The sequence below is a fragment of the Neovison vison genome, chromosome 1, assembly GCF_020171115.1.
Source record: "Neovison vison isolate M4711 chromosome 1, ASM_NN_V1, whole genome shotgun sequence".
Classification (NCBI taxonomy): Eukaryota; Metazoa; Chordata; class Mammalia; order Carnivora; family Mustelidae; genus Neogale; species Neogale vison.
In genome coordinates, this window is record NC_058091.1 from 301678605 (window position 1) to 301705199 (window position 26595).

Genomic DNA, 26595 nt, shown 5'->3' on the forward strand with positions numbered 1-26595 from the left:
GGGACCAAATGTTTGTACTAATTAAGGAAACGTACTTTGAAAAGATGTACCTTGCAATGTGCCCTGAAATACAATTAACTGCAAGTTTGCAGAATTGATAATGAAAGGGAATTTGAGTCTTAACAGGCATTTGTGCAAAGCTTTCTGACTTCAGTCTTTGTGTTTCAATTTTCTAAACTATTAGTAAGATTCCTCAGATTTCTAAGAGCATACCAGGTTTAGCTTCTTTCTCTTTTAACTCCAAACAAGAATGTGCAAATTGGAGCAATGTAATCATCACCTTTTATTTTGAAAATAAAGTCAGAACCAGGCTATTTACTAACATTGAAGAAAACCTTGATTTAAACAGACTACACTCACTTGCTGGTGTATTACAAATGGAATTCGGGAATTTCCTGTGTAGCACTGAGGAATGAGCAATCCTATGCTGGACATGAGAAGCTAGAGGGCTTTCTAGAAAGTGACTGTTAAAAATAGTGGTTGTTCATAGCTTGGTCTGTGGGCCAAGGGCTTTATACAGCATGCCAAAAAGTCCTGTAAGAACTCTAAAGTTCTATATTACTCATCCCATTCTACAGATGAAGTATTGAGGGCTCAGAAAATTAAGTAATTTGGCCCAGTTTCCTTAGTGATAAAGTGATTCAGATTTGAGATCTGTTTTTACTTTTCCCCCAAAACCCTGTTTTTAGCAACATTCTGCTGTCTCTCGTATGTCTTACAAACAACGACAACAACAATAAAAACTGCATTTACAAAAGTCACATATCATAAAGTAGGAAGCAGATGAACATTTTGCATGTTTAGGAAGCCTTTAATTAAATGCCAGTCACCGGGATCTTGTATTCGTGGCGATGTCTTTCAATACACTGGGACGAGGGATCTGAAGGTCAAGTCTCATTTTAACTCTAGCATCTCAAGAGCAAAACTGTTCTTAATTTTAGAGTCTCTTCATACTGTAAAGTCTAAGACATATACTACTTAATTTATTACAACAAAAAGAAAACCATTGAAGTCCTCAATATTTTTCATAGGATGAAAGGCTTTACTATAAATTATATTACTAAGTATTTCCCCCATCTTTACTTCTTTTCTGCTGTGGTTCATAATATGATTTTATGTATACATTTACTTATTGTCAAGATTTTTAATGTTTTTTTTGTATAATAAACTCAAAACAATCAGAGGAAATATTAAATATGTTGCATACTTGTGTCAAACGTTCATCATGACACTATTTAGGAACAATAGCCCATTTACATGCTAACATAATATATAAAATTGTGATCAGATTTAGAAATATATGCCAAAATTAAAAAAAAAAAAAAACTTTCTAAAATATCTTTAAAAAGAAGAAGAAGAAGAAGACGACGACTAGTTCCAGAGAATTAGAAGTGTTTGGTTCAATCTGTTTTGAGTTTAGCTATAGTTCCACTGAGTAAACATTTAGAGTGTATTCACTACATCGGTCTTGATATACTTGTTTTTCCTGTGCATTTCTGAATTTTCATGTAGTTCATGATGAGACGGGAGTTAGGCATATTGCATTAATTTTGAATGCCATAACAGCAAACAATTAGAAATATTTCAAAATAATGACAAGGTCATGTCGCAAAGTTGCAAAGTAGTGTAAAAACAAATATTTAAGAAGGTTTGCATATTTAAGAAGATTCCTATTCTTGAAAGGAAGATGAAAACTTACCAGAAGATATGTCTCAAATATATTCATGTAAAAGATATCATCTGATCTCTGTCAGATAAATAAAGAAAAAATCAAAAAAAGATATCATCTGATACATAATGAGTTTTTTTTCTATAGACAAAATTTATTTGTAAAAGTTTTTTCATTGTTAGTCAAGAAGATCTTAATTGGATCCGTAATACCAAGTTTTAATCCACCTTCATCAAAACTATCATAGTCTTCTGGTACAAAGGAGACGACTTGGGACTCTTGGGTGGCTCAGTCAGTTAAGCGTCTGCCTTCGGCTCAGGTCACCATCTCGGGGTCCTGGGATGACGTCCAGCATTGGGCTCCTTGCTCAACAGGGAGCCTGATTCTCCCTCTGCCTGCTGCTCCCATTGCTTGTGCTCTCTCTCGCTCTCTGACAATTAAAGGCTTAAAAAAAAAAAAAAAAAAGGACAGAATTCATTAGAGACATTGAGACATTTGATGCAAATAGGGCAGAGGTAGAGAAAGCAGGTTCCCGTTTAAAGCCAGAAGTCTTTGTCTTTGACTAGTGTTTTGTATCATATTATATACGGTTAGCACATTTACATTGACTAATACCTGTAAAATGTCATGGGAATATGATATTTGAGAATGTGAAGGGACCGAAAGATGATGGAGACAACTCTGTTCTTTTTTGTTTCTTAAGATTTTTTTAATTTATTCATTAGAGAGAGAGAGAGCATGAGCAGGGGGCGAGGGGTAGAGGGAGAGAGAGAAGGCTCAGCAGGGAGCCTGATGCTAGACTTGATCCTAGGATTCTGGGATCATGACCTGAGCCAAAGGCAGACACTTAACTGACCAAACCACCCAGGTGCCTCTGAGACAGCCCTGTTCTTATAAAGATGCTGGTATCTTAGACCAGGAAGGCTGAGTAACTCACACCACTAACTAATCATAGAGACTGGGTGAGAATGTAGTCACTTTATTAAGTGACCTTATTATTAAGGTCACTCAATTATTAAGGTCACTTATTATGACCTTATTATTAAGGCTTCAATAAAGGTACAAAAACTCTGGCAGATTTTTTTTTTCCCACTTTGGGGTCATATTTCTCTGACAGCCTCGCGTGTGGTGGTACCCACTCCAAATCACAGTCCTGATCCCAGAAGAGCTCATTTTCTGAGTTAACATGCATAACTCATTGAGTCCTGGAATGAATACATAAACTCTGGCTTAGTGACGCTTTGCCAGTCTACTGACTGGAAACTAAACACCCAAATAGCTTGCATGTAGTCTTTGGAAAGAAATGGTAATTGCTTAACGTGGTTCCATAGCATTCTAGAACTCAGGAGCAGTAACATTTGTGATATCTTAGTTACTTAGAGGCATGGATAACAGGGGAAACAATTCTTTTGTGCAGAGAATTTTCTTCTTTAGATATTTTTGTTTCACTGGATCAGGATTTTGGTTCAGGAAGTTAAAAAGCTTCTATAAAATCTGTGTGATCTATGTGCTGCCCATTTTATTGAGCACAATACACCCTATCTGGTGGCAAGCGGTCCTTATGTTTTTCTGTTTGTTGTTGTTGTTCTTGTTGTTTTCAGAAAGATTATTTTCTCAGACATGGATTGTGGAGTAAATTGCATTCCCAAAGTCAGCTAAGGGAACCTTAAATCATTTAATAAATCTAAGCTATACTGTAGGTGTGTGACTTTTTGTTAAATTAAAGATGAGGCTAAGTTGCTGTAATATCCCACAGGGTGTATATTGATTAAACTTTAGCCCATCTATTGATCATAGTCAGTAAAACTTATAAAAGCTGCTGTTTGGGAGGCAAAATCTCAAATAAATTCTCTTTGCCACTCACATTCTATATCTACAAGCATCTGAAGTGTGGCGACTGAAAGAGGCCTCCTATACGTTAAGCCAACTGGTGTTTCTCTAGGTAATTCACTGTAAAAATAGATTTCCATTACATAAGTTCTAAATTAATTTCTTATAGTGAAATGGACAGAGTATAATGAAAATAATAGGTTCCTCTGAGGACTGAAATTTTATTATTGAAATGAAAAATAACGTTCCAGTGCACTTTAACATGACTCATAATTATCTTGAGTTTCTAGCTACATAATCAAAGGGAAATTGAATGCCAAATGATGAACTGGGTGATTCATTTAAAGTTTCTTCTGTTAAGGAAAATACTTGAATAAAGGGAATCATCATTAGGATTGACTGTTTGCTCTGACCATAACTTGACTGCATATTTGTTGATCCATAAATTCTAATTTGAATAATGAATTTTCATCATATTTCAGGGTAATACATTTTCTCTTTACTTATTGGGTTAATACATATTTACCAGAAATAAGAGATGATGGATATGTTGTATGACAGAAAAGAGAGTAATTGTAGGAATAAAAATGATAACCCAGAATTACAAGTTACGATGGCAACATTGCAAGAAGGTCTCTGATGCTAAATGGGTCCATGCATGTGCCAGTGTGAAATTAGGTAATGTTTGCATAGGAAACTGGTCCAGGTAGAGGGCCCTTAAGGACTACCCGACAAATCTGAGCTGGCACAAACTTAATTGCATTTACTCTAGATAGCCACAAGATTACCAGTTCCTCAGAGAGAGCATCTTATTGATCATCGATCATATAATTTCCCAAATAGCATTTAATATAGGTGTTTACTTAGTTGATTATTTCATGCAGAACGCAGAACATAGAGTGCTGGTAAGGATCTAATGGTGTGTCATACTCATCATATTAGAGTAGCCTTGTATCTGCCTCAACATTTCCTCTGTGATAATAACTGTTTTGTCCACATATGCCTATAGATTGGTCCCAGAAATCAACTAGGTATACTATCGAGTATCACTGTATTACATCTTAAAATTATATCCAGAATGATGAGTTCAGTGAAATACCGTGGGAAGTATAAATTAATCTGTCCTTTTTTCCGTGTTTAGGTATCTCTCAATGACAGAGGAAAGTAAGCTAAGGACTTACTCTTAAAAAAAAAAAGTTTGTTTCCTAAACTAACAAATTTCAAATACAATATTAGGAATATGTATGAAGGATATTAGTAACCCATAAAACTGTCTCTATCTGGAAGCATATTGCTTTAAGTGAAATATGATGACTTATTGGCTTGATTATTTCTACCAAAATGGATATAAAAGAAGTAAAAGCTACTATGGAATGTCTTAATTAACTTCATAATAGATATCAACAGGTTCTTTATATTTGTTGAATGATTGATTAGTTTATTAATTCACTTATAAGGCAAAGTCATACACCTGTGACATAATGGTGAAAGCAAAAGAGCTTTATTCTCATATAGTTTCCAAATAAAAATGACTTGTATGCACCCAGTAAAGAATTACAGATAATTTCATTTTCTGATAGATTTTTTTAGAAACAAACAGTAGTTCATGCTATTTATATGGAGACTCTTGTTCACTCAATAATAATCCTTATTCAGATCCTATTGTGCTTACAACATTTTTCCAGGAAAACAAAACAGAAAAGAACTAGCAAACAAAAAAACAGCACTTACTATTTGTGAACTCTCCTGTCAAAATACACTCAAGGTTTCCAAGAGAAAAAAACCTTCCTAAAAGACACTAAAGCAAATGATATTTATCCATGAAGGCTCATCATTTGATACTTCACCATAAAATGCTTTCAAATATTACCTCACTTAATCCTCACAGTAAAATGAGGATGTGGGTCATATCTGCATTTTGCTTACAAAGGAGATTCAAAGAGGTGATACATTAAGTCATGGAGCTTAGAAGCGGTTTAAAGATTTATAAGCATCACATTTACTTGGCTTACAAACCTGTGTTAATTTCATTATTACTTAATACCATTTTCACACATATGCTGGATTTGTTGTAGAGACAAATTTTCATAGAGTTCATCTTTGCATTCTGAATCAATCAAGGCCAGGAGGTACATCTCGTAGACGGAGAAAAAGAATACGAAAGTTTTTCAGTGTCCTTAAGAGGTTGTTGTCTCTATAGTATCGGAAAATCGGGAATTTTGTTCTTGATAAGGGCCCCAACACATTCTTCTTCCCTTTCTATGTATGTTCAAGAGCCTGTCTGTGTATTAGCCTTTGAAAATGCACCTCGAGCCACTGCTGCCACAAAGGGAATAGTGACAATTTCTCACTGGCTTAGTAGATGATATGATTAAACCCATCTTCATTCCTCACCTAAGTGTATTTTATTTTAAAGTAAGCTCTTTGGGCGCCTTGGTGGCTCAGTGGGTTAAGCCTCTGCCTTTGGCTCCGGTCATGATCTCAGTGTCCTGGGATCGAGTCCCGCATGGGAGGGAGGGCGTCTCTGCTCAGCAGGGAGCCTGCTTCCCCTGCTCTCTCTGCCGGCCTCTCTGCCTGCTTGTGATCTCTGTCCAATAAATCAATAAATTCTAAAAATAAATAAATAAAGCAAGCTCTTCTTATTCAAGTGTAACAGTATGTGTAGGGGCAGTCATGTTGACTGGAGCATTAACGTATGGCTGAAGGAAAGAAATTCTTTCTGTATTTTATGTACAAGCTACAACAGGAAGCTTCTCTTTCTCTTTTGCTCTTGCTAGTCTAGTAGCCAATAGAACATGGTCTGAAAATCACCACCCACTTCTGCAGCCAGATCTAAGATATCTCACTGTTCCTCTCTTGTAAAATTATTAAATTATATACTTTTTAGATGATCTATAATGCACCTCTCTTTAATGCTGGTATTTCCAGACTGATCAAAACCACTTCTGAAGCCTTGTTTTGTTTAGTTTTGCCCTTGCCTCTGATTTTTGTTTTGTTTTGTTTTTAAGGATTTATTTATTTATTTATTTATTTGAGAGATTGAGAGGACAGGTGGGATGAGGGGCAGAGGAAGAAGCATCAAGGACTCTGATAGTACGAGAAGGATTTTTTGTGATAGGAACTCAAGTCAAGATCAGTTTCAGGGTACCAGGACTTAATGCTTTGGGAAAGCCCAATGACATTGCTCTTTCCCACTTCTCTGCAGTGTCTGGATCCTGTCTTTTCTCTGAATCGGATTTGCTTTATACCTCTTCCTCTTCCTGTTTAAATTCCTTCTTTGTGTTTAGCTTTCTTCAATTAGCATATAGTTATTATTAGAACAGTCTATGCAAAACGGTCTGTTTCTTCTTTTGATCACACAGTTGCAAGGGTTGTTATATTTTAGCTCTTTAAGGTGTTCTTTTCACTGAATGGCTTTTCCTTGGATGCTCTACGGTTTGGCCCTGCATGATGTTATTAATATCTTCTGTCATGTGCATGTGTAGTCACAGGTTGTTATAATATTTCACACCTTAGCACCATGTTCTACATACTCTGTTAACACATTGCACCCAGGAGAGATATGGCATTGTGATTCCTGGACTCTTGGGCTTCATACATTCACATTCAATATACCCTTGAATCCACTGTTAAAAACAAAAACAAAACAGTTTATATTCTATTGAAACCATTCAAGTTAGCTAATGCTGTCTATCTTCCCAAATCCAATCAACCCTTATTAACCTCACTCAACCTCTTAACAGGATTTACTATAATTGTTCACTTGAAACAGTCTCCTTTTTTGGCTTCTGTGCCACCCATTCCCACTTTGCCTCCTCCCTTGGATCTTCCTCCCCTTTTGCTACCCCCTGGTCTTATACCAATGCTGACATGCTTTAGGCTCAAAGGGTTGAGTGCTGTAGTACCCAGTATTTCGCTTTTCTCCTACAGTTCTCTCCCAGATGAAACCATGCTATCCGCACAACCTTAAATTTAGGCTGATGCATCTTAAAAACATGTTGCTGTTCTTGAGCTTGAACTCTGCACCCATATTCAGTTCTCTGCTTTTTATTCCATGTTTATCTAATTGGCTTCTAAGGCACAGTGTGTCAAAATCATTGATTTCTCCCCATTTTTTTTTCTCCTAAAGGGAGAAAATTTGTTTGTTTTTTTCTTCTACCTCTATCCAGCTCAGTAAACAGGCTTATCAATTACATGATAGATCGAGGACATATACACACACAAACACACCAAAATGGAGTCCTTTGTAATTACCGCCCCCCACTCTTTACTAATCCCAATCCAATAAAAAGTTCTGTAGGTTGTATCCAGTAGATAGCATTATTTTTTTATGGTTCTGTCCATTTTCTTCCTTTTCCCACCTTTATTCAAGATGACATCATTTCTTTTCTGAATTGCTTTTAACTTTCTGCAATCTAAGAGTCAAAGTAGCCATGGTAGAGATGCCGGGGTGGTTCAGTTGGTTAAGGGTCCAGCTCTTGGTTTTGGCTCAGGTCATGATCTCAGGCCATGATTATTGAGCCCCACATCAGCCTCCATGCTCACCATGGCATCTGCTTGAGACTCTCCTCCTCTCCCTCTGCCCCTATCCCAGCTCGTGCTCTCTCTCTCTCACACATAAATAAAATCTCCAAAGTAGCCACTGTGATTTTTCCAGGATATAATTAAGTATGTTATTTCCTTTGTTTAAAAATTCCCCCACTCCTTTTTTTTTTTTTAAAGATAAGAACTCTTTAGCATGTGCTGCATGGATTGCTTGTCCTACCCCTGGCCGCATACCACATCCTTTTAGCCTAGTCACATTGGTTTCTAGACCAAATCAAGCTCTTTCTTTAATTTGGATATTTTCACTTTGGTTTCCTGGATTTCAAATATTCTTCCCCTAGTACTTTGTGCCTAATCAGTTCATTTTTGTCCTGCAGGTCTAGATAAAATGTTACTTACACTGAGGTTAAGGAAGAAGGGAGAAATAATAGAGATTTAAGGAAAGGAGGAAACACTTCCTTCGATAGTTCTAGAAATAGTTTGGAACATTTCTAGAGCATATGATGAATTGTTTGCTATATTTTTAATTCATATTTATGTTAATAAACTGTTGGATAATGCTGGATAATTTAAAACTCTAAAACTTAGGGGTAGTGAAATAAGCAATTAATGAATAAAGAAAGAAAAGTAATGAGTAATTTATAAGCATAGTGTATGTGTCTGAGTTAGTTGAAGATCAGCTAAAGTAGGCTGCCCTTTGCCAACTGTGCTTAACTCCAGTGCATTCAGTCATGCACCTGTTCATTTCCTAGGTAGCTCTCCTCTAGGATAGGATTCCTAAACTGGGACAACTTTGTCCTTGTGTCTCTCATCTTCCTTCTGACTCCAGCATGTTCTTTTTGTGTCAGTGGCAAGGCATAAGAAACAATAGGCAAAGTCCTATGAAACCTTGGCCCAAATATGGAACAGGACACCATCATTTCCGATGATGATAATCACTTTCAATTACTTTACATCTCATTCTGAATTTTAAAAGTATTTTGTTTGTTTGTTTTTGTTTTGTTTTGTTTTGTTGTTGTTTTAAAATTCCAGTTAGTTAACTTACAGAGTGATATTCATTTCAGGTGTACAATTTAGTGGTTTGACACCTACACACACTCAGGCCTCATCTCTTTGCTAAAGTAGGCTGGAGGCAAATTCTGGCAAGAGAAATCCCTGCAATTGGAGAGGGAAGATGATTTGTGGCCAGTCATGCAACCTACCTCTCATTTAGTTTTCTCATTTTCTCACTCAACAAGGGGGCTAGGTGATGCACATACAATGGTAATTAATTGAAATGTTTTGGTCTTTATCTTCTATTTATCTTCAAATCTCAGCTATAATGAAATTCCAGGATAAACTAATCTCTGACATCTTCTATTTTCCTAAAAACTTTGCACATATAGCAGTGAGAATTTTCATTTTTTCTTCCAAAGTACTACAGACTTCCCAGAGTCCTACTAATATTTAGTTATTAATCCCAATGTTCCTATCATCAACTGTTCTATTCATGGAATTCAAAAAGGTATTTTTTTAAAATTTGAATTAGTAATTTAATTAGACATTAATTAGGAGTTAACAGATAAAAATAATTTATGTCAGTTCTATGCAAATATAAAGTTGCCAAGCAAATCTTAGGAAGCAAACACAGAAACTAAAAATATACATTTAAATATTTGAATATGTCTGATTTAATATTGCTGTTGTCTAGTTTCACTTTGTTCATTATATAATCAAGTGAAAAGAAGAGTTATCTGTTTTTTTTCCCAAGGTACTTCATTGACTACAATGCTGAAGATGACAGATGTTTCAACATTGATGCCAATACTGGAACTATTAGGACTACAAAGGTCCTTGATAGAGAAGAAACTCCATGGTACAACATCACAGTGGCTGCCTCAGAAAATGGTAAACTACTTTCTGTCTCATAAAAAAACTTGTCACTTGTACATAAAGATTTATGCCAAGTTTTTTCTTAGGAGTGGGACTCTTACCCTTTTTATTTGTGGTGCTGGCATCCAGCATCTCACAGAGTGTACAAAACATATTAGGTGCAGTTACTCATTGTCAGATACAATGAATAAATCTCATTTTTTTTTTTTTTACTTTAATCCCAGCATACCGGTGGAAAGTTGACATCACAGAACACTTCAACCCCATCCCTAAGTCTAAAGTATCTGGTTTGCCTCATAATTGTGAGGCTTGCTCTGTGTTTTCTTTCCATTGCTTGCCTACCATGAAAAAAAAGAAATTCTGTGAGATTAATATGAAAACTTTTTGTAGCCATGTTTTTATTTCTCCTGAGTATATACCCTGAAGTGAGATAGCTCAGTCACATAGAAACTCTGTATTTAATTATTTGATGAACTGCCAGACTGTTTTCCAAAGTAGCTACATTTTATATTTGTAAAAGCAGTGGAGGGTTCTAGGTTCTCTGTATGATTACGAGTATTTGTTATATATCTTTTGATTATACTCATTCTAGTGGGTGTGGGGTGATAGCTCCTTATAGTTTATGCACTTTCATAATGTCCTCTGTTACCAATCAATAATTAGACTACTCTAGCCTTTTATAACCTGCCTATAGTTTTATGTTTTTACATCTGCAGAATTAGCTCAAGTGGCTTCCATTTAGATAATTTTTTCTACATAATATTCTCTTTGAAAATAAGCATAAACTAATTACTTTTAAATGACTGTTATAAAGAATACATGAGTGGGTTCATTTATGATCATTCTGGTTAATTTTCATTTTCAAAATAACCAGACTAGGAATAGAATTGCATGCTTTTTGTCACCTAATGACAATTAAATGACTGTCAAATGATAAGTGCTGATTCAATATTAGTTAAAAAAAATAAAGGAATTAATAGGTTAATATATCCAAGAAATGGGAAAAGCATTGAAAAGATTCAGAAAAGATTATGCACTATTGGGGAACAGGCTCTGTGTATAGAAGACTGAAGGGAAGAATCCCTGGAGAAAATGATATTTGTGAGGAAAAAAAAACCAGAAACTTACTTTAAAAGAAGCTCAAATGTAATTCCAGAGGTATTTCAACCAGAAACCATACTTTAGATTGCTTCTAAATCTCATCTTAGTCCAAATAATATTTGCATCAAATAGAAACTAATTTGTGACTATACATTAGTTCATATATACAATGAAAATTATATTATTTGCAATGATGACCAAAGGAAATGCTCCTTTTTACTTAAATCACATCTTAAATATATACTTAATAAGTTATTTTTATTTTTTTTGTTAGTACTGCATATGGGGAATGGTTAATACCCATCTATTAAATAAAGCAGTATAGTAGATCGTATTGTACTGGATTATATAGAGGATAATTAAAAAAAATTAAAAAGCCTTAGGGACACCTCAATTAAACATTAGTAAAAATAATTTAATCCTGATTATAAATAGCTATGTAGAAAGAATGAGCAGTAGATAAGGTTTTATAGTCATGCTGGAGACTTGCTTAGGAAGTGCGCATTCATACTCTGACTGCTTGTCTTAAGTGTCTTATTGAACATCACTGGGGGCCCTTCTAGATACAGTTGCTTGTAAACATTAATCTCAAATTCAGCCACACTAGTAAAGTATTTACTAATACATCCTGTTTTGAAAATGTACTTGATGTTTTTTATAAATGATTTTTTTAAGATTTTTTTTTTTTGTAGAACAATTTTAGGTCTACAGTAAAATTAAGAAGTAGGCACAGAGAGTTTCCAAATAGCCCCCACACCTACACGTGCATTACACCCTCCATTATCAACACCGTCCACCCGAGTGATGTACTTGTCACACCTTTGACACATCATCATCACCCAATGTTTGTAGGTTACAACCACCCAATGGTTGTTGGTTAGTTTTGTGGTGTTCTGTGTTTAGATGAAAGTGTGATTGTATGTATTCATTATTATAGCATCATGCATACTATTTTCCCTGCACTAAAAACCCCATGTGTACTACTCATCCATCTCTACTTACCCTGACCTCTGGTAACCAGATTTTTTTACTCAAACAATAGTTTTTCCTTTTCTGGAATGTCATTTAGTTTTAATTACATAGTGTATACCCTTTAAGATTGGCTTCTTCCATGAGTAGCAAGCACATTTAAAGATTTTCCATGTCTTTTTATAGCATACATACTGAAGGATGTCTTGGTTGTTTCCAAGTTTGGGCAATTATGAATAAACTACTGCAGCAAAAACATTCATGTGTAGGCTTTTAGATGGACGGAAGTTTTCAATTCTTTCAGGTACTCCAAGGACTGCAATTAGTGAATGAAATGGTAAGGGTATATTTAGCTTTGTAAGAAACTGATGAAGTGTTTTCCAGGGTCGTTATAGCATTTTGCATCCTCCCCAGCAATGAGTGAGAGATCCTGTTTCTCCACATCTTCCCCAGCCTTTGCTGTTGTAAGCGTTCCCCAGATTTGGGTGACCCTGTGGCATAGAGTGCTATCTCATCGCGTTAGTTTGCTTTCCTCTGATGACACATATATATGGAACATCTTTTCATACACTTATTTGCCATCTGTATGTCTTCTTTGATGAGGCGTCTGTTAAGGTCCTTGGCCCACTCTTTATTTTGGTTTTGTTTTCTCATCAGTAAACTTTAAGCGTTCTTTATACATTTTAGAAAATAGTCCTTCAGATTTGTATTTTATAAGTATTTTCTCCCAGACTACGTCTTGTTTCTTCATTCATTTGACGTTATCTTTTGTAGAATTGAAATCAGGTTTTTAAAACTCTTCTTAATGTAAGTTTCTGAGGAACTTGATGTTCTATGGAATGACATTTAGAAGTTATTATTTCAAAGAACTTTTTTGGGGCTTACCTAGAGTGTTGTGCAAGTAAGAGAAAGGTGCCCCCTTCTGGGCAGATGAAGCAATGAAGCAGGGTTTAAGAGAAAATAAAAAACAAAGGAGTTCTGTATACAGAAAAACAAATTAAAAAAAACCCTTCCTTCAAGTAAATGGGCCACATGCTAAGGGACCAATGTGAGAATATGGGATATCATAAAAAAGTGTGTGGGCCTCTGAACATGTAGGTGGGGCCCAAATACAGTGCAGCTCTTATTTACATGGTGTTTTAAGATTTTAATTTATTTATTTGACAGAGAGAGAGAGAGAGATTACAAGTAGGCAGAGAGGCAGGCAGAGAGGGGGGGAAGCAGGATCCCTGCTGAGCAGAGAACCCAATGAGGGGCTCGATCCTAGGACCCTGAGATCATGACCTAAGCCAAAGGTAGAGGCTTTTCCCACGGAGCCACCCGGGCACCCCTACATGGTGTTTCATTCTGCTTTCTTTTATCCTTTGGCTCTAAGTCCAAGTGACTTTTCAGCTGCCCAATCATATGGTAAAGGCAGAAAACATGTGTCTGGTCTTTGACATCCTTCCTCCTTCCCAGCTACTACTAAACATAGCTGATTGCTATCTTGTTTTTGTACTGTGTGCTTTTACAGAAATATCATCCTAATAAAAATCTCTGAAATAGAGAGGACAGATATTATTTTAATTTTATAGATAAGGAAATTGAGACTCATACAAAATATGAATCTAAATATTTTGGCTCCTAGATCTATGCTCTTCCTAATATGACTATTAAGGGAAGCTGATATTCATTGAAACCAGGTTTGGGTCACATATTTTAACTAATTGAGGTTTATTTTATTATTAATTCATCCTGTGGCAGAAGATTATTTCTACAATTTTAATGAAGACACTAAGAATCAGATGAATTCAATAAACTGCCTTTCATTAGAGAAGTAAAAAGTGTATTCTTATCCCATATCACAGTTCTTTATGGAGAAAGTTTTTAAAAATAAATACTTGAAATGTTTCTGTTACAGATAGCATGCCTTCCCTCCATGTAATCCGTAATTTAGCTATTTAGAAATTTCTGTTACATTTCTGGTTTTGAGTAACAAATAACCACATGATTTCTGTAGGTCAGAGGTTCAGGTAGGTTCAGTTGGATTCCTGGCTTAAGGTCTGGCAAGACTGAAGTCCTGTGTCAGCTGGGCTGGGCTCTTACCTAGAGGCTCTGGGGAAGAAACTGCTTTAACGTGCATTCTTTTTGTTGCCTGAGTCTACTTCCTTTAGATGTAGTTACACTGAGCGAAATAAGTCAATCAGAGAAGGACAATTATCATATGCTCTCCCAGATATGAGGAATTTGAGAGACAGGGTGGGGGGCTTGGGGGGGTAGGGAAGGAAAACATGAAACAAGATGAAATTGGGAGGGAGACAAACCATAAGAGACTCTTAATCTCACAAAACAAACTGAAGGTTGCTGGGGAGAGGGGGGTTGTGGAGAGAGTGCTTGGGTTATGGACATTGGGGAGGGTATGTGCTGCGGTGGGTGCTGTGAAATGTGTAAGCCTGACGAGTCACAGACCTGTACCCCCGGAGTGAATAATACATTATATGTTAGTAAAAATAATTAATAAAAAAATTGTTTTTGAGTTTAGTTTTGAAGTCTCCATTTTCATCTCTTGTCAGCTGGGGCACCTTTCTCCTCCTAGAGGCTACCTACATTTCTCCTCATGTGGTTTTTACCTCCTTCAAATAAACAGTAGTGTGTCAAGTCCTTTTGCTGTTTTGAATCTCTTTGACTTTCTCTTCTGCTACCAGCTGGAAAGTCTTGCTTTCAAATGTATCTACCTGGGCTGCCTGGGTGGCTCAGTTGGTTAAGCATTCACCTCTTGATTTCACTCAGATCATGACCTTAGGGACTGAGCCCCACATCCATTGAGCCTGCTTAGGATTCTCTCTCTCCCTCTCCCTCTGCCCCTCCCCACCCTGCATCTGCACATGCATGCTCTTTCTCTAAAAAAGTAAAAAAGAAAAAAAGAAAAAGAAAGGTATCCACCTGGGGCACCTGGGTGGCTCAGTGGGTTAAGCCACTGCCTTCGGCTCAGGTCATGATCTCGGGGTCCTGGGATGGAGTCCCGCATCGGGCTCTCTGCTCAGCGGAAAGCCTGCTTCCCTCTCTCTCTGCCTGCCTCTCCATCTACTTGTGATTTCTCTCTGTCAAATAAATAAATAAAATCTTAAAAAAAAAAAAAAGGTATCCACCTGATTAGGTCAGGCCCACCCAGATAATCTCTGTATTTTAAAGTGAATAGAATTGGGAATTTAACTACATTAACAAAATCTTTTCACAGCAGTATCTAGATTCATGTTTGGTTGAATAACCAAGGAAAGGAATCTTATTCTGTTGTCTTTAGAATTCTGCCTACTATGACCCTAAAATATCTTTGAAAAAAAAAGGAGAGAGAGAGAGAGAAATGAAAGCTTATTCTTTTTACTGGATAACAAATATTCTTTCAAGGTTGTATGCTATGGCTTACTTTTTCTTTTATATGACTCACTAGTACAATAGTGGCACTCAATAAATCGTTATTAATATAGTTTTCCAGAGCAAATAGCTACCATCTCCCTCCATTTCCTTATTTATGCCTAAGGTCAAGATAATGTATAATTTTATCCACATTGCTTTTCAGAAGTTGACTTTATGGTCATAATTTACTAATCACTAAATCCAATGAGTATTTTTCATTTCTGATCTCTCCCTGATGTCTCTGTGCTATTTGACTGTATTAATCACTCTCTTTTCACTTGTTATTTTCTACTTTCTTAGCCACCCTTCTAGGACTTTGGTATGGTACAATTTATCATTTCTACCCTAAACTACACATTGATAAATTCACTCAAAATGTATTAATAATTGATACTTGCTAGGCCGTGCCGTACATTAGGCACTAGGGATATTGAGGACCCTGTTTCACTTTTGAGGAGTTCAAGAGGCTCATGCCGAAGACAAGGTAAATGGATAATTGCACTATGGATAATTATTGTGACAACGTTTTTAGGGGCTAGGGAAACATAAAGTCATGGTAGTTTAGCCTCTCTAAGAGGATCAGTGAAGGTTTCATGGACAGGATAATGCATGGATTCAGTCTTGAGATGAAGGGTGAGGAAAGGTTAGCCTGCCTTCTGTTTCCAACTATACCTACATTAGTCAGGGTTCTACAGAGAAACAGAACCAATAGGATTCAAATCTAGAAGGATTTAGAACCAATAAAGAGATTTTTTTCTTTTTTTAAGAAATTGGTTCATAAGGTTATAGAAGCTGGGAAGTCAAAACTTTGCAGAACCAATATCCCAGTCAAGTTCAAAAGCCAAAACCAGAAAGAGCCACTATCTTAACTCAAAGGCAATCAGGCAAAATAATTTTCTCTTATTCAAGGGAGAGCCAGTATTTTTTCTAGTCAGGTCTTCAACTGATTGAATAAGGCCCACTCACATGGTGAAGAACAATCTGCTTCAATCTAGAATTTTTTAAATGATTTATTTATTATTTTAAGTGATCTCTGCACCAAACGTGGGGCTCAAACTCATGACCCCAAGATTGAGAGTCACGTGCTTTACCAACTGAGCCAGCCAGATGCCCATCTAGTTCACCAGTTTAAATGTTAATTTAATTCAAAAACACCCTCACAGAAACAAACAGAAAAGTGCCTGACCAGATATCTGGGCATACCATGATTTAGAAAAAATTGTTGTAGTATAGTATCTAGGGTTTTATCATGCTCCCTAGGTGATTTTCATAAATGTTAAAGCTTGAAAACCATGGGCTTAAGTGATTCTAAAGCAACTTATTATTAAGAAACATTACTTCCAATCACAACTTAATTTATATCATAGCTCCATTTAGTACTAATACCAAAGGCAGAGGTATACACATATGTACTGAATTTTTCTTTATAAAATTTGGCCTTCTCTGTTTTCAGCTTAATTTCTCAGAAAAATGTATATCATACTTTTAGTCACAGATACTCAAACAGGCCATGTTCTTTGAATAATTGTATAATCTTTTCATCTCTCAATGCCCTCTGTTCATTCTGTTCTGCTTTACAAACCTCTGTTTACTTTTAAGAACTATTTCACATGTCAGAACATCTGTGAAATCCTCAGGCAAATTTTACAACTCCTCCCTCTTTATTCTAACTTTATGCATGCCTTAAATTGAGCATTTATCACTTATTAGGTTTAAATATGGCGCATCACATTTTATTGTAATGTTGTTCCTGTCTACTAGATTGTGAACATCTCAGATCTAAAAATCAGGTCTAGTGTTTCTTTATCCTAGTATTCACAAATACTAAGAACATTTCCTGACATATCAAACTGTTAGATACATGAATACTTTTTGTTCTTCATTTCTGTACCTACCTTAACTGCCCAAAAACTTTGTAACTTACTATACAGTTCAATGATCACTAAATTATATATATTTCCCATTTTGCCTAAAATATCTTATTTCTCCTTGTTCTGTGCACCATATGTAAGAGTTTATCCTGATCAAAATGGGACGCTCAGTGTTCACTGCTTGCCTGATAGATATATTTCCAAAGGAGCCAAAGTCAGGGAGCTGTTACTGTATTGATACTTCTAATGGATCTGAAAGTTTTGGCTCTTACCAGAGTTCACGAATTAAACAACACTGCTTGTTTTTTTGCATTGTTATGATGTTTGCCTCAGCTCTCCTTTCCACTTCTCTAAACAAACTATATGCATAACTCAGTCCAGAAACCAATGTTTAGTCCTGTTTAGTTGTTGAATCCTTCTTGTTTGTTTATTTCTCAATTCTTATGCAACATCGCAAACATATTCAAAGATTAGTATCCATAAATTTCAAATTTAATCTAATTGTAACTTTAGATGATGGAAATTAAATACTTTTATGGAGTATTTATCGGTAATGTATATGTCTGTGTTTTAGTTACTTATTGCCATGTAACAGGTAAGTATAAAATATCTAAAAATAATTCGATCTGTTCTAAGACTTAAAAGAAACTTACTGGTCCACATACCTGTAAAGTTCTCAGGCAAATTAGGTTTCAGAGTTACCTTGATTATGTCCCTATCTATTTCTCTGTGAGTTTTTGTTTTCCGCTTTCCTTGTTATTTCCTCCTTTGCTTTAGTGTTGCTATATTATAGTAACAAGCAACAAGGACTGTACTTACTTGCCACATGGTAACAATGAATGGCACCCGAAATTGGGTTACATTCACCCTCATTTACAATCCAGGGTGAGGTTGTCACTTCAGACACTCATTACAAATATTGCTCCAGGGGCATCTGGGTGGTTCAGTGGGTTAAACGTTTGCCTTCAGTTCACTTCATGATCCCTGGGTTGATGGAGTCTCACTTCCAGATCCCTGCCCAGCCAGGAGTCTGCTTCTCCCTCTCCTACTGCCCCTCGCCCTACTGTGCTCTCTCTCTTGCTTGCTCTCTCTCTCTCAAATAAACAAACAAACAACAAACAAACAAACAAACAAAAAAAAAATATATATATATATACACATACATACATATGTATATCTCCAATTAGGCCTGAACTAATCTCCATTCACTGTTTTTAAAAATTGTATTTAATACATAATATGAGACCATAGTAGGTAAGTGATGGCAAAACGTATAGGGTTATTCACATTGGCTCAGGACCATCAAGGCTTATTTCTTATCTTTAGTGCAGGTCAATTCCATTCAAAGCTATTCAGACCTCTTTTGAGTTCTACCCATGGGGAGAATTTGGGTAAGGTAATTATGTTATATACTATGTTCTAATTTTTGATGCTTTTTATATAATATGCCGATACATTAAGGGTTTGTAAAAATTGCACTATCCCAATTTCAGTATCAAATTCTGGAGGAATTAGAACAAATTATTTCATTCATAAGGAACTTGAATAACTGAAACAATTATATGCAGCATTGCTAGATATTTCTTTTATAGTTTCCCTGGCTCCTCAAATTTCCAATATCTTTTCCAATTTCCTTACATATGTTAGGTCATCTTCCTTCTCTAATGCTTATCAAAAAGAACAATCAGAAAGGGGTTTCCATAGTTTCCTGTCATTAGATCTAACAGCCTCACTAATACTGTGGGCATTAGTTTCCATAAATCTCTGGCTTCCTTCTGTGAATGAGGTCTCCCTACCATGTTTATGCCCACCACTCCATGCAGATCCTAAAGCCTCACCTTTCTTGTTCACTCAGTCATGGAACTGTCAATTCCTCTCCTATCTCTTCATTTCCCCCCTTCATAATTCCTATGTCTTCAAAAATAGACCTTAATTCTACCTGAAAATAAAATGTACTCAAGCAAACAAAAACGGAGAATCTTCCAGTTACAACTTCATTATCCCATTCCCTTTCCTGATAAACCTCTCGAAAGAGTTGCCTATATTCACACCCTGCTCCCTCTGTCTCCATGCTCTTTAAAATTCACTCTCAGGGGCACCTGAGTGGCTCAGTCTGTTAGGCGTCTGCCTTTTTGGCTCAGGTCCTGATCCCAGGATACTGGGATTGAGTCCCACATCAGGCTCCTTGCTCAGCTGGGAGCCTGCTTCTCCCTCTGCCTCTGCCTGCAGTTCTGTTTATTTGTGCTTCCTTTCTGAATATTTAAATAAAATATTTGAATATTTAAATAAAATATTTGAATATTTAAATAAAATATTCAAAAAACAAAAAAAAATCATCAAAGGCTTGTCTTTATTACTTCACTAAAATTATACTTGTCCTCCATATTCCAAAATATGAAGTCTAATTCTTCCCTCCATTTGCTCAGCAAAGCAGCGACATTTGGCACAATTGGCAACTCTTTCAAGAAACAGGCTCTTACTTTGGCTTACAGGCATAGCATTCTCTAGACACTCTTTTTCCTTCATTGGCTCTTCTGTCTCAGGATGCTTCTTAGTTCCTCCTCATCTCTCCATTCATTGACTAGTAGGGCATCCTGATTTCCAAAGCTTAGACTATCTGGAGTTATTGCCCACATGATCTCATTCAGTCTAATGAGTTTCCATAACATCTGCATGTAGATGACTCTCAAATTTACATATGCATCCACTTTTTCCCCGAATTCCATATTAACCACTCCAAAATCTCTTCTCAGAGTTCTCAAACTGAAAATTCTGTATGTAAATAGTTTCCTCAAAATCTAATTTCTCTCTAAATCTTCTCCTCCAGAGGCATCACCTATCTCAATAATGATGGCTGTAGCCCAGATGGCTTCTGAAGATCACTCAGTGTCATATTTGGCTCCCCCTTTTCTCTCATGTTACATACCCAATTCATCAGAAAGCTCTATTAGCTTTACTTTTAAAAATATCCAGAAGTCAACTACTTCATAACACCATCACTCCCATCCCCGTCCAAATAACCACCATGCCTTCAGCTGGAATGTTGCAGTAGCTTCCAAAATAGTCTTTGCACTTAACCCTAGCTTCTTCTAATCTATTATCCAGAGAACTACCAAAATTTCCTTTTTAAATAAGTAGTACCATGTACTTCTTCTTCTAAATTTTTATTTAAAGTCCAGTTCATTGCACACAATGCAAATATTATTTCGGTAGTAGAATTTAGTGATTCATCACTTTTATACAAGACCCAGTGCTCATCACAAGTGCCCTACTTAATACCCATCACATATTTAGCCCATCCCCCCACTCACCTCACCTCTGGTAACCATTAGTTTGTTCTCTGTGGTTAAGACTGTATTTCTTGGTCTGCTTCCCTCTCTCTTTTTTCCTTCGTGTTCATCTGTTTTCTTACTTAAATTCGACATGTGAATGAAATCATATGGCATTTGTCTTTTTCTGGCTGACTTATTTTGCCTAGCATAATACACTCCAGCTCCATCCCCATCATTGCAAACGACAAGATTTCATTCTTTTTGATGGCCAACTAATATTCCATTGTAAACATACACACACACACACCCCACATCTTCTTTATCCATATAGCAGTTGATGGATATTTGAGCTCTTTCCGTAATTTGGCTATTTCTGATAATGCTGCTATAAGCATCAAGGTGCATGTATTCCTTTGGAAAAGTATTTTTTTATTCTTTGGGTGAATACCTAGGAGTGCAATTGCTGGGTCATAGGGTAGTTCTATTTTTCACCTTTTAAGGAACCTCCATATTGTTTTCCAAAATAGGCTGCATCAGTTTGCATTCCACCAACAGTGCAAGAGTGTTCCCTTTTCTACACATGCCCTCCAACTGATCTGTTGTTTCCTATACTGTTAAGATAAGATATCCCCAAATAAATTAAGATTCCAAAACATGTCACTTACAATGAATGACTCAAGATAGACACACATATAGACACTGCCAAACAAAGGATAAAGGTAATACGTATCTTCTGTTTTTCCTTTACTTCTGAGTAAAGGGAATGAAAATGTGAAAACGTTACCATCAGAAATTTGACACTTCTTACAAATCATTTTAGATCATGTTGGCCTCAGTAATTTTGTAACAACAGAAACATAAAATATGTGATACAGAAAAACTTTCAAACAACCAAAATTGAGAAAATACACTGTTGTTAAATAATTTAATAAAAAATAAGAAATTTATCACGAAAAGATGGTATAAGCTTCAATAAGGAATAATGAGAAAGTGGTACACATGAGGACACCTTTCTTTGTAAAAACAAAACATCAAATTTGACAGATTATCAAACCCACAAGTATCATCATCATTGTCATCATCATCATCCTCATCCTCTTCACGTATAGGCATAAATTTGAGAAACTTGATCCAAATTAAAGCACTTAAAAGTTATTGCAATGTATAGAAAGAGAGTAAAGATGTTCCAGAGATACCTAAGCATGTTACTATTTCTGGGATAAGAAAAGAAAATAAATTTAGTATATAGATTTAAAATTAGAAGACATAACAAGGATAAAACCTTAAACAAAGTACTGGAAAATAATATTAGAAGGAATAAAAAATATTAAGACAAATTGGAAGTACACAATGAAGTGACAAAAACATATATTAATAACCCAAATAGTATAATTGCAATAAACCCTCCATTTAAAAAAAAAAAAAGTTACCATACTGAAGCAAAGTAAGGAAAAATAAAATCGTCTCATACTACATGCTACTTGTAATAGGTACATATGGGGTATAAAGATAAAGAAAGTTTTAAAATAAAAGAATAATAATTTTAACTGAAAGAAATCAGGCAAAAATGATTAATAGAAGACAGAATATATTTTAAAACAAAATGCTATCATGATAAGGTCGTGTCATATTGACATGTAGTATATGTCACAAGAGTAATGTAATCATTTGAAACTTATGAACCTAATAAACTATCTTCAAAATAAAACATAATCTTGGAAGAAACTGCTAATACATCTCTCTCAGAAATGCTTTATGAAAAAGACCAAAAAAATCAGTAATGATAAAAGTGTTTTATAGAACAAAATAAAAACACTTGATACTTTGAATATCTGTCAAATACAAATATATATATTTGACTATATGCATATATCCTATATTTTAAAATATAATGAATACATTTAAAGAATACATAACATTTTCAAAGATTTTTTTTTCTATTTATTTTAGAGAGTGTGAGCAGGAGAAAGGACAGAGGGAGAGGGAGAATCCTGGAGCAGACACCACGTTGAGCGTAGAGCCCAACATAGGGCTCCATCCGGAGACCTGAAACTATGACCTGAGACAAAATAAAGATTCAGGTGTTCAACTCACTGAGCCACCCGGGGCCCCTAATGAATAGGCATACCATTGTCTATTCAAATGAAGGCATATCATTTTCAAGCATACAAAGCAAAATATATCGACATTAATGACTTACTAAACCACATAGCAATTTTTTAAAAAATGTGTTGATGCAAGATACGTTTTCTGAGAACCATACAGTCAAATTGCTACAATACAGAGTTGTTTGGAAGTCAGAAGGGAGAACAGATGGACACCTCAATGAACAGGTGAAGACAGAGCTATGTTATCTGGCTCTGCAAAGAAAGTACCTTACAACTATGCAAAATAAGTAATTCCAGCAGTAGAAGATGAACATTAAATCTTAAAAGAAATGTAGGATAACATTACTATGACTTCAGAATAGAGAAAATTTTATAAAGATACAAATTGTGCAACCCATTAAGGAAGACACTGATAAATAAAACAGTGAAATTTGTGTGTAGCTAGAAATTGGACCATGACTTGATATAATGAATGAAGTTGTGTATCCATCTATGAGGGCTGTGTATCTTATGTAGACATGCATATAGGATAAACTGAAGTAATTGTACCAAATGTTTTCTAATTAGATTATAATATATGTATATTATATTGATATCTTAAGCATATATTCAGTCCAAATAATAAAATGAACACCAATTTAAGAGACATCACCTCAAAAAAATAAGCTTTAACTATACCTCACTAAGAGTGAGTGGGTGGCTCAGTTGGTTAAGTATCAGACTCTTGATTTCTGCTCGTGTCATGACCTCAGGGTAGTGAGATCTCAGCATGGAGTCTGCTGGAGATTCTTTCTGTCGCCCTCCCTCTCCGTTTACCCATCCCTGTGGTGCTCCCTCTCAATCACTCTCTCTCAAATAAATAAATAAATAAGTAAATACACCTCACTATTACATCTTTCTTCATTCTAACCAGAGCTCATCAATATTGAATTTAGTATTATTTGTCGCTTTCTTCTCTTTATAGTTTTACCAAATACATTTTGGACATTTATATATCTATATTTTTGTATATACTATAGCTTTGGCTCATGGAAATTATATATAGGTGGGTTAATGTTATATACACTCTCTGTAGTTTTTTTCTCAATGCTGTGTTTTTAACGATTCATTCAGGTAAAGTAATACAGCTGCAGGTGCCTAGGTGGCTCAGTGGGTTAAGCCTCTGCCTTCAGCTCAGGTCATGATCTCGGGGTCCTGGGATCAAGGCCCACATCAGGCTCTCTGATCAGTGGGAACCTGCTTCCTTCTCTCTCTCTCTCTGCCTGCCTCTCTCCTTGTGATCTCTCTCTCTCTGTCAAATAAATAAATAAAATATTTAAAAAAAAAGAAATACAGCTGTAGTTGGTTTGTTCTTTCATTTTCACTATGATGAGAAAATAAATCTATTTTATTTCATGCTTGAAAATCCCAATGTATTTCAGTTGTTATAGCTTCATATATTATTAATGTTGCTGATTCAAAATGTCTTGTACATGTTTTCTATTATAAATATGAAAAACTTCTCCATTTATGTAACTTGGGTACACATACCAAGAGCATATAATATATTCTTAAAAGTATTCTCAAATGTTTTTCAAAAAGGATGTTTAACATAAATATATATTTTTAATAAAGTGTTTTTTTAAAGATTTATTTTGACAGAGAGAGATCACAAGGAGGCAGAGAGGCAGGCAGAGAGAGAGGATGAAGCAGGCTCCCTGGTGAGCAGTGAGCCCGATGCAGGGCTCGATCCCAGGAGTCTGGGATCATGACCCAAGCCGAAGGCAGAGGCTTGAACCCACTGAGCCACCCAGGCGCCCCTTTTCTCTTCTTTTTCTTTTTTTTTTTTTTTAAAGATTTTATTTTGACAGACAGAGATCAGAAGTAGGCAGAGAGGCAGGCATGTTTAACATATTTTTAATATGTAATTATAATCAATGATTGACCTAGAAATTAGTATGTGTGTTTGAGTTAAAGCTCTCTTAATATATTTTATCTTATGCAGAAAATTTCCATTCTAAAATATGCTTGTTCTAAAATTTCTAAAATTTTATTTGCTGTCCTAAAGTCTCAGCATTTGTGTTACTTGAAATTATAAGAATTTAACGGTTCCAGAAAGGATGTTTTAATATCTTGTATATGAATCTGAACACATTTTAGGGAGTTCTTTACTAAATACAAGGTAGCAAAAGATTTATCCTATCTGTTCTTATATGTTAAAATTCAAAGTTTTATAATTTGGCCTATGCTTTACTTTGAGGGATATTTTATATATGTTAAAATTGAAGTTTAATGTACTTCACATTTTAATTTCCAGTGAATCCATTATTTGTTAAAAATGCTATTTCTCCAATTAGTAATCATGGCAACTGTGTCCATTAACACTTGACCATTTTTGTTTTGATTAATTTCTGGACTCTCTCTTTTTGTATATACCACTAATCATATAAGCATATATTATATAACACTATACATTCACACACATACACATACACACACACACAGTCTTATACTAATACCATTGTCTTGATTATTGTGGATACTTACTAACACTTAAAATTAAGTTCAACCTCATTCTTTTATCAAAATTGTGTGGACTAATTTAGGGATATTTTCAGATAAATTTTAGAATCAGCTTGTCAGATTCTTCAACAATATCAGTTAGAATTTTTTATTGGTATTGCAATTAATCTACAGTTCATGTTTGGGAGAGTGGATGTCTCAAAAATATTGAGTCTTTTATCTAACATAATATATGTCTCCACTTAACTAGGCATTTTAGATTTATCTTAGTAGTATTTATAGGTTTCAGCATACAGATATGGAACATATTTTATTTGGTTTCATGTTTTTCATGTTATATAAATTTGATATTTATTTAAATGTTTATTTTTATTGTTGTAGAAATAGATGTTACTATAAGTTTGCATTGGTACAAGTTGCCTACAATATCGGTAACTCTCATAGTAGTGGTAACAGCTTTTTGTAGATTATTTAATCTTTTCTGCAGGGATGATGACCTCTGAAGAAATATAGATTTGTTTCTAACTTTGCAATTGGCATAAAATTTATTTCTTTATCTAATTGCACTAACTATAAGCTTTAATATGATTACCAAGAGCATTGCTACAGCTATATCCCTGCTTTTTGTTTTTCTGATCCTAAGGTTGGAATATTCAGTCTTTCACTTGTAACTACGACAGTTAGAGGGTTTTGTTGTACAATTATTCAGGCTGAGAAAGTCTCTCCCATTGTTACTTTACTAGTGTTTTTTTTTTTTTATCTTTAAATCAAATACGGTGTTATGTTTTGTTACAATTTTCTGCATCTCTCAACATAATTATGTGCACGTGGCGAATTATATTCACTGGTTTTTCAATGTTAAACAACCAGCCTTTCCTTCCTGGAATGTATCACCCAGGGTTATAATGAACGTAATTAAAGCTGGAGGAGATCTTGTATTTAGCTTTGGGTTTCTTTTCTCTCAAGGATCATAGTTCTTCAGCGTCTGTTTACCCAAGTATGAGAAGAGTATCTTCATATAATTTCAGTTTTATAGTCATTTATAACACAGGTTAGTCTGGTATCAGTTGCTATTTCTGGCCCAAACCTGAAGTTTATTTTCTTAAATTCTATTTCAAAACCTGCTAACCTTATTTTTGTAATTATTTAATTTATTTAAATGTTACACCAAAGAATGTCATAGATGTGCATAATGGAATCAGGATTTATGTAGTTCAAGCTTAAGTTTTCCTAAGACTTGATAAAAGGGATTTTAGCTTCAAAAAAAAGTATTGCAATTTAGGAGAAAATTAAGACTATGATAATATTTCAGGGAATTTCATTAAAATGCTACTGGGCTTAAACTATTGTTCATCCTTTACTTGGAATAAATTTGGGGCCCAACGACAGTGCAGTGAGTATGATTTTTTTTAAAAGAATGGTGATGTTGAACCCCAAGCAGCAGCAGATCCATTCTCAGAAAT

General features: G+C 35.2%; 1 protein-coding gene across 4 annotated transcripts in view; it reads left to right on the forward strand.

Moving 5' to 3' along the window:
* Positions 1-26595, forward strand: part of CDH18 (cadherin 18) — a 339165-nt gene that overhangs the window by 266183 nt on the left and 46387 nt on the right. For all 4 annotated transcript variants that reach the window (XM_044233538.1, XM_044233545.1, XM_044233550.1 and 1 more), the window contains exon 7: positions 9795-9931. In XM_044233538.1, coding sequence (XP_044089473.1) covers positions 9795-9931 — 137 coding nt within the window. The remainder of the gene's footprint in view (positions 1-9794; positions 9932-26595) is intronic.